This window comes from Fusarium verticillioides, chromosome 7, assembly GCF_000149555.1.
Source record: "Fusarium verticillioides 7600 chromosome 7, whole genome shotgun sequence".
Taxonomy (NCBI): domain Eukaryota; kingdom Fungi; phylum Ascomycota; class Sordariomycetes; order Hypocreales; family Nectriaceae; genus Fusarium; species Fusarium verticillioides.
The window spans coordinates 15,848-32,268 of NC_031681.1; the positions used below are offsets into that span (position 1 = coordinate 15,848).

General features: G+C 48.1%; 6 protein-coding genes across 6 annotated transcripts; 2 read left to right on the forward strand and 4 right to left on the reverse strand.

Moving 5' to 3' along the window:
* Positions 1 to 572: 572 nt before the first annotated feature.
* Positions 573 to 2,549, reverse strand: FVEG_15870 (hypothetical protein; the record flags this gene model as incomplete). Its single annotated transcript, XM_018905096.1, has 5 exons — positions 573 to 1,779; positions 1,827 to 2,118; positions 2,177 to 2,207; positions 2,260 to 2,420; positions 2,477 to 2,549. The coding sequence occupies 5 exons, from the start codon at positions 2,547 to 2,549 to the stop codon at positions 573 to 575; spliced, it is 1,764 nt and encodes a 587-aa protein (XP_018752042.1).
* Positions 2,550 to 3,355: 806 nt separating this feature from the next.
* FVEG_06500 (hypothetical protein) lies at positions 3,356 to 4,480 on the reverse strand (the record flags this gene model as incomplete). Its single annotated transcript, XM_018894895.1, has 1 exon — positions 3,356 to 4,480. The coding sequence occupies one exon, from the start codon at positions 4,478 to 4,480 to the stop codon at positions 3,356 to 3,358; it is 1,125 nt and encodes a 374-aa protein (XP_018752043.1).
* A 312-nt stretch (positions 4,481 to 4,792) lies between these two features.
* FVEG_06501 (hypothetical protein) lies at positions 4,793 to 6,346 on the reverse strand (the record flags this gene model as incomplete). Its single annotated transcript, XM_018894896.1, has 1 exon — positions 4,793 to 6,346. The coding sequence occupies one exon, from the start codon at positions 6,344 to 6,346 to the stop codon at positions 4,793 to 4,795; it is 1,554 nt and encodes a 517-aa protein (XP_018752044.1).
* Positions 6,347 to 7,836: 1,490 nt separating this feature from the next.
* FVEG_06502 (hypothetical protein) lies at positions 7,837 to 11,001 on the forward strand (the record flags this gene model as incomplete). Its single annotated transcript, XM_018894897.1, has 1 exon — positions 7,837 to 11,001. One exon carries the CDS (start codon positions 7,837 to 7,839, stop codon positions 10,999 to 11,001), a length of 3,165 nt encoding a protein of 1,054 aa, XP_018752045.1.
* A 435-nt stretch (positions 11,002 to 11,436) lies between these two features.
* FVEG_06503 (hypothetical protein) lies at positions 11,437 to 12,897 on the forward strand (the record flags this gene model as incomplete). The annotated part of the gene is made up of 1 exon (XM_018894898.1): positions 11,437 to 12,897. One exon carries the CDS (start codon positions 11,437 to 11,439, stop codon positions 12,895 to 12,897), a length of 1,461 nt encoding a protein of 486 aa, XP_018752046.1.
* A 316-nt stretch (positions 12,898 to 13,213) lies between these two features.
* FVEG_06504 (hypothetical protein) lies at positions 13,214 to 15,051 on the reverse strand (the record flags this gene model as incomplete). The annotated part of the gene is made up of 3 exons (XM_018894899.1): positions 13,214 to 14,010; positions 14,068 to 14,861; positions 14,913 to 15,051. 3 exons carry the CDS (start codon positions 15,049 to 15,051, stop codon positions 13,414 to 13,416), a joined length of 1,530 nt encoding a protein of 509 aa, XP_018752047.1. The 3' UTR covers positions 13,214 to 13,413.
* Between the last annotated feature and the right edge of the window lie 1,370 nt (positions 15,052 to 16,421).

Sequence of the window (16,421 nt, forward strand, 5' to 3'; positions counted from 1 at the left end):
TTCGATTTGTAAGGCTGGGGGGCGTGGGGGATGGTGTGAGAGCCGTTACTGTACAACCCAGGGTGCATCGAGCACTGGAAGGCCTCGTAATCTTTCTTAGGGACTCATGGCCAAGATACACAATGTGTGTTGCGTAAGCTCACTTGCCAGGATCACCACAGCTGGGTTATTGGGCCAAATGTCCTCGATGGGCCATGTTCATTCCCAGGGCAGGACTACTACCCCGCATCTACGTGCCATTCCGAAATTGAGAACATGGTGGATCTACGATCAGATTTTGATCAAGATCATCCTGAAAGTCGAGATGTGACAATGTGCTGTGTAACCGCCCAGAGTCATTTATACTTTATTCTATGCGATCTCTAATATTGATATATCTAAATAGAAACTCTAGAGCTCAAATCAAGTCAGGCATCTCGAGAAACGTAGTAACACTGCAATTGGCTATGCAATTCATAACCCCCAATACTGCAATTACAGGGTTTTTTTTTAAGCCGAGTGCTTTTTCTTCTGCAGAAACTCCTCGTAATCGTGAAACTGTATTGTTAGCACGTGGTTCAGTCTTGCAGAATTCACATACTTACCGCATCTTCGACCATCTGTCTGGCTTGAGGCCATGCTCGTCTCCCGCAACCGGGGATTCCCCTCGGGTTTGTGTTAAACACACGCCATATGTGGCTACTGGGCGGACCCCGAGCGAGACAGTTGTAGAGACTTCTGTCCGTGAACCGTAGCTTCAGGTTGCGCAGACTGAACTTGGGACCAGCATTTTCGTACATGCCAGTGCCAGCCATGTCGTGCAAGAACCGGTAGAAAGGATACGGACGGATCAGACCAGCATGTGCTGATGGCTCCTTGGTGCGTCCGAGACGCCACCAAGTATGATAATCGTCAACCGAGGCATTCATATCAGCCACGCTTGGAAGCTGCGCGAGCTTTCTGTACCCGCGTGGCGGTGCTGGAGATCCTTGTTGGATAGAAGTCTCAGCCGCCCAGATCTGGGTCACAGCCATCGACGCCAGTTCGCAAACGCACCATGCTGTCTCCAAAGCTGAGATCCAGCTGAGAAAGGCAACAGATGAAGCCCACTTTGGCGGGAAAATCATGTGGTGTAGTCGCGGAAGGGAAACCTCCTGGGGTACGCGAGGGTCATTCATCTTGTTTGCTTGACCAGCTGTTGTCAGGGGCACGCCACAAGCGCCATCCATTTCTAGCTCTGGCATGAGGCTGTAGTCAAGGTTGTAGCCGGTACAGAAGATGACAGCATCAACGTCGACCGTAGATCCGTCGCCGAGAAGCACACTGTTCTCGCCTACAAAAGCCCTGAACCCGTGTACAGGAGCAACAGCGCCTGAGTAGAGTGCTCCCATGAAGTCGTCTTGCACAGCAGGATGCGTGAACTCCATGTTGGCGTGTGGAATCAGACGCCATTCTCCCCTGATTCTCTCTTGGGCGCGTTTGTATTTTTGGCTCTCCGATAAGCTGGTGTCAAGATCGTAACGTGCCATGCCTCGAAACATGGTATCTTCCGTGAGGCTGTTAGCCAAACGATTGGCAATCCATGGCACCTTATGCTCTGTCATGTACTTGAACTGTAGAGAAGTCCAGGGAGTCAGGTCCGTGGGCACGCCATTGTCGTCGTATCGTGAGATAATGATTCGACCGCGGCGATAGGACTGGTACACCTTGGACGCATGCCTGGTGAGGCTGAGCGACACTTCACAGGCTGTGTTTCCTATTCCAACAACGAGGACCCTCTGGCCAGAAAATTCTTCTGGTCTCGAACCAGTTAGTCTTGCATTTGTGCCTCTTTATGGATCACTTACTTGCGATAGCTCTGGCCATGAATGACAGTTCCTTGGAAGATCTTTCTCCCCGGCATTGGAGGCCATGACGGAATGCTTTCGGATCCAGAGCCGACAACAACCTTGTCAAACTTTAGAATTTGATCGCGCCCGTCAGGCCTGATGATATGGACGTTCCATGCCTTGTCTGCCTTGTCACGAAGTATCTTGCGGACAGTTGTTTCGAAACGGATATGCTTTTCAAGATCAAAATGACGGGCATACGATTCCAAGAACTCTCCAACCTGTGCGCCAGTCATATACGGAGGCAGATCTGGGCCGTCAGCACGGTCAGAGATTGATCGATGGTGGTGCTCGCAATTGCAACGAACCTTTTGGGACTGGAAAGTCACTAAATCCAGACTTTTGCAAATCAGCCAGATGAACAAGACTATGGGGCTAACAAGCAACTCACAACAAATCTGCTAACATTGGAAACCGTTTCCGGGACTACTGATGTGTATCTTGAGTTGGAGCTGTAGGACCAAACGCCGCCTACACGTTCTCGCCGTTCGAAACCTATGGCCTCAAAACCTTCTTCTCTCAAAGCCTTGATTGCGGACAGCCCTGCTGGACCTGTTGTCGTCAGTTATTATGCGTGGTTGTGTTACTTGGAGGATTGGTGTCAGTACCTACGCCTATGACAGCGATCGTGACTCTGCTCAACTGGGGACCCTCCTCAGACTTTGGAGTAGATGCGGTCATGGTAGCTAGCAGCAGTCACAACCCTGAGTAACAAAGAGGTTACCTACCTTTGCAGAGATGATGGGTGGTAGGTGTAGCAAGATTGAACGGATTTGGTTGACTGGCAAACTGACTACATAGTGCCTCAAAACCGTTGATGGAGGGAAAATTCTCTCCGGTTCCATCAAAAGCTGAGCTGCGACATCATTGTCCCTGGTCTCCACTAAACCACCTTTACAAGACGTCTCAGAGATTTAGAGACGGTGCAATGATTGTCGTGGTACCTTGCTGAGGTGTCTCAGTACGCCATAATTCCATTCCAAGACATTCAATGCACAGAACTGCGGTGAGTAAATGAAACCGGTTTCTTGCCGCCCTGGATGAGACTCAAAACAGAGATGACCCATGTCTCACTCAAGAAACCTGGATGATGGAGACACATTTTGATGCAGATTAATCTGCATCGCCAAGGTCGGTCCTTGGCTATGTATGTGGTCAGACCGGTGACTCAATAGGGATTCCCATGCATGATACCACAGTTGCCAATTCTTGGCATTTTAGTGAGCATCAGGGCCATGTAGTGCCCCGCCCCTACTCGCCTCAACTGAGATTAGCTAGCGCTAGGGGAGTCGGGGATCGGTCCATAGCAACGCGCGGCACGGCACGGAACGGCAGGGGAAAATAGCCTGGCACTAAATTTACCAATAAGGTCTAGGTAATGGCGTACCCTGATCAAGCCATATATAGTGAATCCTTCCGAGCGTGTTATTAAACTAGCTACTGCCGATCCTTAACACATGGGCCCGCACGTACATACTATGTATATCTTATGCCGTCAGCGCCTCTGAGATCTTGTCCAGCCCCTCCTTGAGCTGCTCAAACGTGGGCCACCCATAACCAAGCCGGAAAAAGCAATCATCCCTCTCGAACCAGGTACCACGGCCAATGTAAACACCGTAATCATCGAGAAGGCGCTTGTAGAACGCTTCAATACCGCCCTTGGGCTCTTTCTTGATCTTGATGAAGCACATGACGCCGGCATCGGGCCTCACCCAGTCCACCAAGTCATTGTGCTTGTGCACCCACCCCGCTACAAAGTCCCTTCGGTGGCGCATTTCCGCAATGGTGGAGGGAAGGAGTGTGTCTCGACGAGAGAGAATCTGCTCGGCGATGAGTTCGTCCAGCACACTACCACTGATGCTGATCTGCTCTTTGGCGGCGAGGAACATCTCTTGCAGGATGGGGTTGGTAGTAGTAAGCCATCCAACTCGGATCCCCGGTACGCCGTAGGCTTTGGACATGGATGATACTGTGACAACGTGGTCTCCGAGGCATGCTCCCCTTGGGGATGGGTCCACATCGTCGGAAGTGTAGTCGACGAGATCTGCATATGTCTCGTCTATGAGCAGGTAGCAATTGTTTTCTTTGGCCAGCGAAGCAAGTCGCTTCAGTTCCGCGAGCGTGCACATTGTTCCGGTCGGGTTATTTGGGGAGCAGATGCTGATAAGCTTTGTGATGCCGGGGCGAATGGCGGTAGCAATACGGTCTGTTTCCAGGCGGAATTGCGATTCAAATTCGAGGTCAATGAAAGAAATATCACAGCCAATTGACCGCGGGATCTCGAGATTAGTGGCGTAGTTGGGCCGTGTCACAATGGCATGGTCTCCAGGCCCAATGAGCGCCGTATTGATGATGAACAGGGCAGTTGAGGCCCCCGCGGTAACAAGTACATCCTCGGGGGTGATGGTTCCGCCGGAAGCTCGAGCGACGACAGAACGTACATGATGGCTTCCTTTGTGCTCTGTGTATGTCAGGATAGACTGACTGGGAATCACAATACCCAGGGACTCAAGCGTCTGGTCCGCAATGGCACTCTCGGATAAGTTGTACTTGATAATGGCGCCTACCTCCTCGGGGGCCTCTTTCTCGATGGCCATACGTTCGTACTTCATTTTGTCGGTTGAGTTGTTGAATTTAAAAGTCTAGGAGGCCGATGATTGCTTTCTCTTTGACAATCCTGACGGAAGAGTCAATATGAAGAATAAATACTACGACCGTGGGTGCAGGGTATGAGTAAGCCCTTGAATGTCCCACATGCAAAGGCTTAATTACAAAACTAGACCCACATGGTAAAAATAGGAGACTGCATCATATAGATCTTGGGCACAAATACGTCGTTGACAGTATCAATATCTTCCCGAAGGCTTCATATTAGACCGAGATGAATCTATAGAACTGAGCTGACGGTTAATGCCTCTCCGAACTCAATTAGAAAGTTCCGTCTTCCGAAATTGAACTACACATCTCAATCCTTTTGGCACCGCATCGTGTGTACTGCACTGCTTCATAGTTCCAGCATTCGTCATTGTGGTTGGCAAACTCTCATGCTCAAGGTATAGGCTGGCTATAAGCATCTTCAGTTCCATGGTAGCCAGAGCTTTTCCTAGACAGAGCCTTCCACCATAGCCAAAAGGCATCAGGTATCTGTCACTAAGCTTTTGCGATTTCTCATCACCCTCGAGCCACCGTTCAGGAGAAAAGCTTGAGGGGTCAGGGTAAACCTGCGGGTCATAGTGTAAAGCCAAAAGAGACGATGTGACGATCGTGCCTTGTGGGAGGAAGACTCCGGACAAGTCACGCCCTCCATGCGGTACGATGCGCTCGGCCCTGCCACTAGAGGCTGGATAGAGACGATAGACTTCCCGTAGACAGGCCTCTAATGACGGAACCTGGCTGTCAATATCGGAAAACGACAGGCTACCATTATCCATTCTGGGCAATACAGAGAGTTCTCTGCGTATTTTTTGTTGCCAGTGCGGTACTTGGGTCAGAGTCCAGATCAGGTATGTAGCAGTTACTGCCACAGTGGCTTCAGCAGCGTTGATGTTGTCAAGAACCTCAGCTGCTATGTACTGGAGATAAGCCGGTCCTTCATCGGCCTCAATCTCCTCTGTCTCCAAGAGATGCCGAACTAGAGAGTGAGACTTGGATAAGCAAGGGTCCTGCGCCACTGTATAAAACTGCTGTTGGCACCAAAGGGCCAAGGCATCGTCAGCTGAGAGATAGTAGAAACTTGAGCTCAATGTTTGCAGTATCCGAGAGACAAATTTGTAAAGCTGAGGATATCGGTGGCGAAAGGGACCGAAGAATTGCTGAGACTTTAACCCTGCAAGAATGCCACGCTCTGGACATAGTTGGTCTACAGAGCAAGTAGAGTACTCAGGGCCGAGAACCAGAAAGGTTATGTTATCAAATGCAAACCAAGATGTCAAGCTGTAGACGTCAACAGCCTGACCAGCTCCGACCTGGTTTAGAAATGCCAGAGAGCGGGCCTTGATATGCTGCTCAATTTCTGGTACTGTGTATATGGTTGATGCTTGATAAAACGCTGAGGTATACTTGCGTTTCTTCCGATGTTCTTCGTATGGCTTTGTTGCAAAGACTGATCGCATCCCATAGCCTTGGAAATGATCAAAGTAGCTGCTCTTGGCCCAGCGGCCCGTCGCCTTGTAGACATCCCTGGTGCCCTCTAGGTCTGCCACTGACACTTCATTGGGGGCGATTACGATGACGGGCCCGTGCTTCCTGTGCCAGCTAAGGATAACTTCATTTCGACAGCATGATATGTCGTAAAAGGCGAGAGGGAGACTTGAAATCTTGCAGTACCAGGGCCCAGGGATGTGATGAAAACGCCCGTGGAGAAGGGGATACAATAGCCATGCATAAGAAAGAAGGACTGATAGGACGATGAGACCAAGCCAAAGAGCCTCCGTGGACGGGAGGTAGCCCTGGATGTTGGAGGCTGTTGTAGAGAGCATTATGGTCACGGTTGAAGAGAAGGGTTGGGAAAGTTCAATGGCTGTTAGAAATGTTGCAATTGTGTCTGTTGGGTGTTCAAGTACACGGCCTTTTATTCTCTAAATACCAAGCACGATGATGAGCCTATGCCCAAGTACAATGGTTTCTCCCGCTACCTCAGTCCATGACTACGCTCAGCCAAACAATATGGTGCCTGCCAGAGAACGGCGAGTCCTGATGAAGTGAGGTAGAACATAGCAGAAACTCAATATGCACGTCCTAGTATGCATCCAAGGCTTAATTTCTTGTCCAAATGTATCATGTCCCTGTGTACCATTCTTTGAAAGGAGCCGCAAAGGATCAGGCCTTGTTTCTTTCCTCTTTTCGCTGCTTCAGACATAAGGCGGTGATTGACGGAACGCATTTACACAGTGCTTTTCTTCCAATATTTTTCGTAGCCATGGGCGTATCAATAGTGGTCACGTCGCGACTATGGCCGAAATGAAATGCGCATCATGGGTACCTAGGATTGCGCAAAGCTTCTAGCACAAGCAAAGGAGACCATAAGGTGGCCCTGGATGTCTCATGACCCCCACATGGTAATTCGGCCAAATTTGTTGCCTGATGGCAAGGAGGCAAGTTAAAGCAGGAGATAGTAGAATAGCGGTGTGAATAATCTGGAAATAGTACATGATCTTCAAGCCTGAGGGCATTGTGGAAGCTGAACAGATGCAGGTAGTCGAATTTGAAGATGATGTCGCAATTTCCGACACAGCATAAGATGAACTAATGTTAAGGTGGCGTGCACAATGCTAGTGTAACCTAGGACGGGACGGGGACGCGGGCTGACGGGCCGGGGAAACAGGTCCGCGGGACGGGGAGAAAAAGGAGAACGTACCCGAGACCTGTAGGGATTAGCTCACCGATATGCCACTCTATATGGATCCTGCTGCGGCAAACATACAGATCTGAGATGGTGAAACCGATTGCGGCCACATGCAGCCTGAACCCCGCGTTCAAACCCTTACTACGTAATATTGTACTGTACATGGCTCTATCTCTCAATGCAACTACGCACCTCTGTCGATTGATCCTTGTCGCATTTCAACAGCATACGTGTCTCAGTTGTCGGCAGGTAATGGTATGCAACAAGACCGATTTGAAGTTGATAAGCCTGCCCCCACAAAATATGATTGATTGGTATTGGCGGCCATATTTCATTTCGCGCCTGGTTTCGTGGCTTTGGAGAGAAGTTTCGGCGGGTGCCAACCCAAGACTAGCAGAGCGCTGCTGATTTATCGCTTTCTGGTTCGAGCGGAAGAAATTCTGATACTGCTCTGGCCAGTAAGGATTTCCAGGCCATTTGTAGAAACATATTAACATAAATATATCTTGTTTCTTTTCAGCGTTACTTTACTACAAAGATAAACAAGTAACCTGGTCAACAATAAACTAACGCCCGACTGCTGAATTTTGCCAAGCACAACCTGACTTGATAAACCACTCGAAAATGGTTGGACACTCTGACGGCGCCAGTCAAATACCCTCACAGGACTTGGATCAAGTCTGGGAATGGAATCAAAGTGTACCCGAGGAAATCTGTCGTTGCGTTCACGACATATTTCAGGAGCGTGCACTGCTGCAACCCTCAGCACCAGCTATATGCGCCTGGGATGGTGAACTGACCTACGGCGAACTTGACCGTCTTGCTGATGGCCTGGCAAGTCACCTGATTGCACTTGGTGTATCTCACGGTGCAATCATTCCGCTGTTTTTTGAAAAGTCAATGTGGACAACTGTGTCCATCTTGGCAGTACTCAAGGCCGGTGCGGCTTTTGTTGTTCTTGATCCTTCGATCCCAGAGCAGCGTTTGAGGACTATCCTCAGCCAAACCCAAGCTCAGCTGGTTGTTACCTCGATGGCGAACGAGGCCTTGAGCCAGCAATTTGCACCACAAGTTGTTGCTCTCGGCCCTCATGTGATTCAGGAACTGAAGGAAAAGGAATATCGAAAGCCGGATGAACTTCCAACCCCGTCATCCACCATGTATCTGGTGTTTACCTCTGGGTCTACCGGAACCCCGAAGGGTACGATCCTGACACATAAGAATCTCGCATCGGCTCTTCATCACCAGCAGAGTAGCCTCAAGATTACTGCCGAGACAAGGATGTACGACTTTTGCTCATACAGTTTTGATGTGTTTGTATGCAATACATTTGCTACACTATCAGTCGGTGGGTGCCTTTGCGTTCCAAATGAGCTGGATCGGCAGAACAGGCTGGCGGCGAGCATTGCCTCACTCAAAGCCAACACCATTGATCTCACACCATCTGTATCTCGGATTCTGAGCCCGGAGCAGGTTCCTGGTCTTGAGCAGATCATATTTGGTGGTGAGGTACTGCGCATCGAGGATGTGATTCCTTGGTGGGAAAAGGTACGGATCGTGAGCTTGTATGGGCCTTGCGAATGCACCCCAAACAGTACGATCAATTCCACCCCAGCAAGCCCCGCGGAAGCTACCTCAATGGGCAGAGGGATTGGGCTGAATACATGGATCGCACAGGCCGACGATCATGATGTTCTGGTCTCGCTGGGGAGTGTTGGTGAACTTCTACTTGAAGGCCCTCTCCTAGGCTCGGGCTATCTGAATGATGCCGCAAAGACCGCGATGGCCTTCATTGAAAACCCTAAATGGTTATCGCAGGGTTCTTCCAAGTACCCGGGCCGCAGTGGACGTCTTTACAAAACTGGTGATCTAGTGAAATACACTGCAGATGGTAGTTTGCTCTTCATCAGCCGCAAAGACGAACAGGTCAAGATCAGAGGTCAGCGCGTTGAGCTCGGCGAGATCGAGCACGCCATCCGCACCCATCAGCACGTCAAAGATTCCATTGTCATCTTGGCACACGAAGAGAATCAAGATCCTTGGATTGCCGGATTCTTTACACTCCAGGACGACAGCCAGACTGTGCCGCAGCGGCGAGAAGCAAATGGCAATGACAGAAACATGCAACACACAGACGGATGGGAACAGCGCTTCAACGACGACTACCTGAGTCTCGTGTCAATGAAGCCCGAGTCCATCGGACGCGACTTTCAGGGCTGGACTTCCATGTATGACGGGAGCGATATCGATAAAGGAGAGATGAATGAGTGGTTGGACGATACCATCGCATCAATTCGCAATGGAAAGCCATCTTGCCACGTTCTCGAGATTGGAACAGGCTCTGGAATGATCCTGTTCAATCTCCTCGACGGGCTTGAGAGCTATACTGGCCTTGAACCTTCAGGACGGGCAGTAGACTTTGTCTCCAATACCGCCAAGTCAGTGCCAGCAGCAGCAGGCAAAGTCACCATGTTCAAGTGTACGGCAGCCGAGCTCGGGCTGTTTAGTCGTACCCTGTCTCCAAGCCTCGTGATCTTGAACTCGGTCATACAATACTTTCCTGACCAAGCCTACTTGCTCAACGTGATACAAGAGCTGGTGCAGCTGAAGGGAGTAAAGACGATTTTCTTTGGTGATGTTCGCTCACTGGCCCTTCACGACGAGTTTTTGGCGGCGAGGGCATGCCACGTCACAGGTGGAAAAGCTCCCAAGCACGAGTTTCGTCGCGTAATGGACGACATGAGACAAGCTGAAGCAGAGCTACTGGTCGATCCAGGGTTTTTTACTCAGCTATCGCGTATTGTGGACAAGATCGAACATGTCGAGATTCTGCCAAAGCGGATGCGTGCCTCCAATGAACTGAGCACCTATCGGTACGAAGCCGTCATCCACATCAAGGCTGAAGGCCAGCCCAGTCGGGTAATTCATGATGTTGACGGGATTCAGTGGACCGACTTCCAGGCTGAGAATCTTAGCAGGGAATCATTGCTTAGCCTCGTGCATCGTGGAATCGCCACTTCATCATGCATTGGAGTGAGCAATATTCGCCACAGTAAATCAAGTTTCGCGAGCCATATTGTTTCGTGCCTTGTCGACCAAGGGGGAGAAGCTAGTGATGATGATGCAGACTGGCTTTCTATGTCTCGGAAATCTTCCGAAAAGCAAGCTTCTATGTCGGCTGTTGATCTAGTCGATTTAGCTGAGCAAGCAGGCTGTCGTGTGGACCTCAGCTGGGCTCGGCAATTTTCTCAGCGCGGCGGCATTGACGCCATCTTCCACAAGCATCAGCCAGCCAAGGGAGAGAACCGGGTCATGTTTAGGTTCCCCACTGATCACCAGAATCGAGAGATTGCCGCTCTCTGCAGCCAACCACTGCTGCGCCAGGTGAGACAGGAAATCCAAAAAGAACTGGACCTGATCTTGCGGGCCCAACTCCCAGCCTACATGGTCCCAAGGACGATCACAGTTCTAGACAAGATTCCCCTAAACGACAATGGTAAGGTCGATCGCCGAGCGCTCCGGGCGATCATGGCAAGCCAGGCAGCAGGGCGGGAGCTAGCTACGCAGCCTGTCTCACAAGCCGAGGGCCAGATACGCGACATTTGGGGAGAGGTCCTAGGTATTGAACCAGCCACAATTGCGCCGAGCGACAGCTTTTTCAAGATCGGCGGCAACTCCATCACTGCCATGAAATTGGTTGGGCTGGCTCGCAAGGCGGGAGTTGAGCTGAGTGTGCGACACCTGCTTCAGCATCCCAGGCTACAAGATCTCGTTCGGGCGGTGGCGTAGGAGATTACCAGTGACATTGCTCGAGGAGGTATAGTCAAGTGGACCTATGAATCTCACCATCTGACCTTTTGGCTATGTATTTGTCTTTGAACTTTTGTCCTCTTGCTTGGTTAGCGCAGTTGGGAAGAAAGGCTACTGCTGTGTCAGTCTCCCTCTAGAGGGGCTGAGACTTGAGCTAATGGCTCTTGGATAGCATTTTACGCCATTTGAGTCCATTTTAGTCCTCCGAAGTGGCATTAGAATTAGGCGGTGTGTTAAAACGAAGAAGAAGAAAACAAAAGAAGAAGACTAAAAACAATTTTGTTCATGACATCTTTCGTCCTTATCTCTCTTGAGATTTATTTCATGTGAGCAGCCAACCTACTTCTATACCGATCCAAAGAGCACTACAGCAGCAGACAGAATATCCAATTATTGCGAAAATTGTTCTACATCATGTCACAGCACACAAAATTAGATCCTACAACTCCACTTCTCTCCAAGTCTCGTAATCCGTCACATTCGTATATCTGCAACTTGCCGAAATCTTCGCAAAAGTCCCCCAATCATGCAGAACCGAATCAGATCTTTTCAAGCCCCAAATTCCAGATTTTACTGCTCTGTTTTGCACGCCTCATGGAACCAATGGCTTTCTTCTCCATCTTTCCATACATTGCCCAAATGGTGGAGCGTAATGGGAGTCTGCCAGAGGCTGAAATCGGCTTCTATAGCGGCCTGATTGAGTCTCTTTTCTCTGCCACGCAGGCTTTGGTCTTGGTATTTTGGGGCTCTATGGCAGACCGAGTGGGCGGTAAGACCATGCTTGTCTGGAGTCTTCTGGGCACGGCAGCCGGGTCTGTTCTTTTTGGGTTTGCTTCCTCTTTATGGACAATGACATTATTCCGGTGTTTTACGGGACTGGTATCGGGAGGCAATGTTGTCATACGGGCGATGATAGCGGAGCGCTGCGCAACAACCGAGTCGAGAACCCAGGCATTCAGCTGGTATTCCTTGGCGAGCAATTTGGCACTATTTCTTGGACCTCTCATCGGCGGCGCGCTTGCTAACCCGGTGAGCCAATATCCAGCGGTGTGTAAGGGCATGGAATTGTTTGAAGCCTTTCCATTTGCATTGCCGGGGATAGCCTTGGGAGCCATGAGTGCCACGAGTGCAGTCATCATCGCATTATGCGTCGACGAGACGAGACAAGAAAGGGAGTCCGTTTCGTACGCCGACGATCTTGCCACTCCATCAGGTCTTGAATGGGCTTCCATACGAGATCTGGTCAGGGCCCCGGGCGTTGGAGCTATGCTCTGCACCTTTGTCCACGTCATGCTGATTGGGTCCGCTTTCATGGCTGTCGGGAGTCTTACTCTATATACAGGAGTACGTCGTGGGGGGATGGGATTCTCGGCCCACCAGATTGCCATGTACATGGCGGTGCAAGGTGCTGCCGAGGCTGTCTGGCTCTTGGTTCTATTTCCTCCTCTGCACCGTCGATTTGGCACCCGAGGTATCATCTTTGCCGGTGTCGTCGCATTTCCCCTCTTCTTTGCCGGCTATATCGTAATGAACGCCTTCCTTCGCAATGGGAGTCCAGTGGCCTTTATGTCTTATCAAGCTGTATTGGGCTCAATGGCATTCCTAGGACCTGGTGTCTTCATGGTCATTACGGCAGTGCAGCTAGGACTTCAAGAAGTAGCGCCTAGCCCGCGCACATTGGGGACTCTTAATGCAATTGCGGAATCAGCTTCTAGTCTTGTTCGGGCTGTGGTTCCGGCGATTAGTACAATAATCTTTGCAATTGGTGTCCGTGATCAGATCATGGACGGCTATCTTGTCTGGGTCATCCTGATTCTGCTCGGTGGTTCTCTTGCTTTTAGTGTTACACAGCTTCCAACAAGCAGAAAGCTATAGACCCCATGTCTTGCGAGCCGTCTGGAGTCTTGCGACTTCATATTAGCTCAACTTTATTCTCTGTTTCCCGTAACGAAACACTATTATATGTGGTTGGATCTAGAAAGCTTTATGCCAATGGGTACTTCACTAAGGTACGAAAAAAGTTCTTTTTTTTTTTTTTTTTTTTATTCTTTAGAAGGAAAAAAGTTGAATCTTGATCTAAACCTTATCTACTGTATCTCATAGTACAGATATTACGTTCATTTAGTCTATTTATTACATCGTTAAGTGCAACATCTTCATAAGCTAAATGAGCTTCCTAGGTGGAATATTTCGCATGAGTAAATTAACAGATACATAAACAACCTATACTGAGCACAAAGACTCACAATAGGTATCCCGTTGCAACCGGCTATAGAATCGTACTGAACCCAAACATTGAAGGACATACCCAATAAACACAATTAGTGGTGACAAATCTTGACCAACACCGGTCCATGAAAGCAGCCAGTAGTTGCACTTTGATACTTAGGATTATTTAACTGTCCACCCGTGTTCGAGAAGCTCCGCCGCTTCCTCAATACTTAAGCCCGCCGTTTCCGGGTACATGAGGTAAATAAGATAGTATCCAACGATACATAATCCTGCGTACAGCACCATTGTCCAGGCTGGGGTTAAGGCGTCAGTCAATGGCAGAAATGTCAGACCAATGATGAAGTTACTACTCCAGGCAGCTGCCATAGCTACGCCGCTGCCCAAAGATCGAACTGCAAGCGGATACAGTTCACTTTGCATCGACGGGACATTCCCTAGGCCTAAGGCGAATGAAGCCACAAAGAGAACTATACTTGTCAGCACGATGATCGCACCGCCACCGCGGTCTGGCTGCTGGGTTGACTTGGGTGGTATTCTGGTCGACAAAGAATGAAATCCAGCTGCCGCTAAGAACAATCCGAGAATCATGAACGGGAGAGACCGAAGAAGCATCCGTCGTCTGCCAACTCTATCAATAAGGACGAGTGAGATGGCGGTGAAGGTGAAGTTTGTTGAGGCAATAGCTACTGAAGCCAAAGTTGGATTCTTAAAGCCGACTAGCTCGAAAATTGTAGCTGAGAAGTACATGAGTGAAGTCTGCAATAAGAGGTTAGTCACAAGCGCTGGGTAGCATATGATCTAGGGAGTATTTACAAAGCCGCAGAATTGTTGAAGCACCATGAGTAAGATTGCAATGGTCAGTCCTCGACGATAGCGATGTTGGCTGAGAAGTTCTTTCCATGGATCTAGAAACCGGAACCGGCCTTGTCCTGCCTGTCGTCTTGATTGACGCACTGTTCGCAACTCTCCAACATCGGCTTGGATGTTGTCGATCAACGTATTCGTGAGACGCTCAGAGTCAGTGTCGTTACCATAAATTCTGTGTAGAACACGCCGGGCCTCGGTAACGCAGCCTACCATGACTAGCCAACGAGGTGTGTCGGGCATGAAGCTGATCAAAAGACCCTGGGTGCTTGCTGGGATTACTCCGAGAGCGAATGTCCACCGCCAACCGGTAGCTTTCAAGCCCCAGGCTGCAAACATACTCGCGGTCATAAAACCCACAATCTGTCCTAGCGTGGTCAAAAGAATTGTTGCCGTTATCAACATCCCTCGGCGTGACGCTGGAGCGATCTCTGCTATATACAGAGGGACTACCACGCTTGAAAATGCCACTGCCATACCGATTATGCATCTCCCCATAATAGCAAAAGTGATGGTCTTGCAGAACGCGAGAAATACCGAGGCCGTGATAAAAAGCATGTCGGCATAAAGCATTAATCGCTTGCGACCGAGCTTATCGGCCAGTAGTGATGCAAATGGGGCTGTGAAAAGAGCGCAAAAGGCTGTGGCTGAGGTTATCATCGCTTTGTCTATCGACGTGAGATCATGACCAGACAGTGAAGACCCAATAGAGACAAGGGCTGCGGAAGTGACTCCAGTCTCATCTGACATGCAGGTCAGTACAAAATCATCTAACTATCATAATCAAAACGTACAGCCAGAGAGCATGCTGCTGAGGCCAGAGACGAAAGTGATTGTGAGAACAAATGGAGTGAGCTTTGTCTTGGTTTCTTTTTTCCCTTCTGTTGGCAATGGCTGGTGCGTAGACAGCAATGGATCATGCTCAGAGTCCATGGTCGTTGTTGCAGGATTTACTTGCTTTTCTTTGCGATGTGACTTGAAATTAATTTGTTGAGGGAAAATGGAGTGCAGAGATCTGTGAGCATCTGCAGTCCCCATCAATATATACCCAATGGCCAAGGCTTGGGGGTAAGACACGAGCTGCTTTGGGAGACTTGCATGAGAACTGCTGACACCCCTTAGATACCCCCCTCTGAGACAGAAAACATCCCAGCTGATACCGCGCACTAACTACGTTAGTTAAGTGCCTTATCCTTGTCATACAAGTGGAGAAGAGTACAGGCATTTTCGGGTCAAGAGAGGGGACCGACAATGCTTAAATATAGCACATTATCCCCAAAGCATGGGGGCCAAAGATAAGCAAGTACTTTTCAGTATCATATAATAAGTAATAGTACTGAAATGGCTAATAAACTACTAGGTCTCCAACCTTAGTCTGCGCTGCGAAATCTGTAATAAGATCTATCTTAGGCTATAGCATTCCTATAGCCTTTATTAATATATTATCTAGTATTATAATAAAGACAGTAAAGTAATCTTATTTCTATAGCTAGTAGGACATTATGCCATATCCTGTATAAGATAAGCTTTAGTAAGGATTAATTTAAGGATTTAGGTTAATATCCTATTAAGCCTAAGCTTTAATAAAAAAGGTCATACCTTACAGTTCTTTTCTGCCTAGAAGAATTATTTTATATATAGTTTATATATTATAGAGGTCTATAGTAAAGTTACTCATTCTAGTATTTATACTTATTTCTTTCTAGAGCTATACTAAATTAAGAATTAACTAAGCTTAGAGAAATTGCTAATATACTGCTGTTACGATTCGTGCCCGTAATAGCGCTGTAAGGCTTCTATAAGCAGCTATACACACTACTGTAATTGCTATAATAGCAGTTATAGCTTAATCTTTTACCCTATAGCGTAGTAATTAGGTGTAACTGTTATAACTATAGATATATTATAACCCTAGCAGTTATATTATATATATATCTAGGGGACCTTATAAATTATAACTAATATAGTTATAGTATTTAGAAATAACTGCTAGGTTATATAGCTTATATTAAATCAATCCCTATTAAAGTAACTAATATTAAATTAATATTAACTAAAAGAATAGTTATAGTTAAGATCTTTAAGTTATTAAAAATAGCTATAGGAACTTAAGTTACTTATTATAAGTAAAGGCAACTTTAGTAAACCTAATATTAATACTTTAATTATTAATATTATTAATATTATTAATATTCCTTACTAAATACCTTTATAGAAATTGTCTTAATCTTTAAGATCTTATAAATTATAATAATAAAATCTATTAATTCTTATATTTAGTCCTTTATACTTAGCCTAGACTT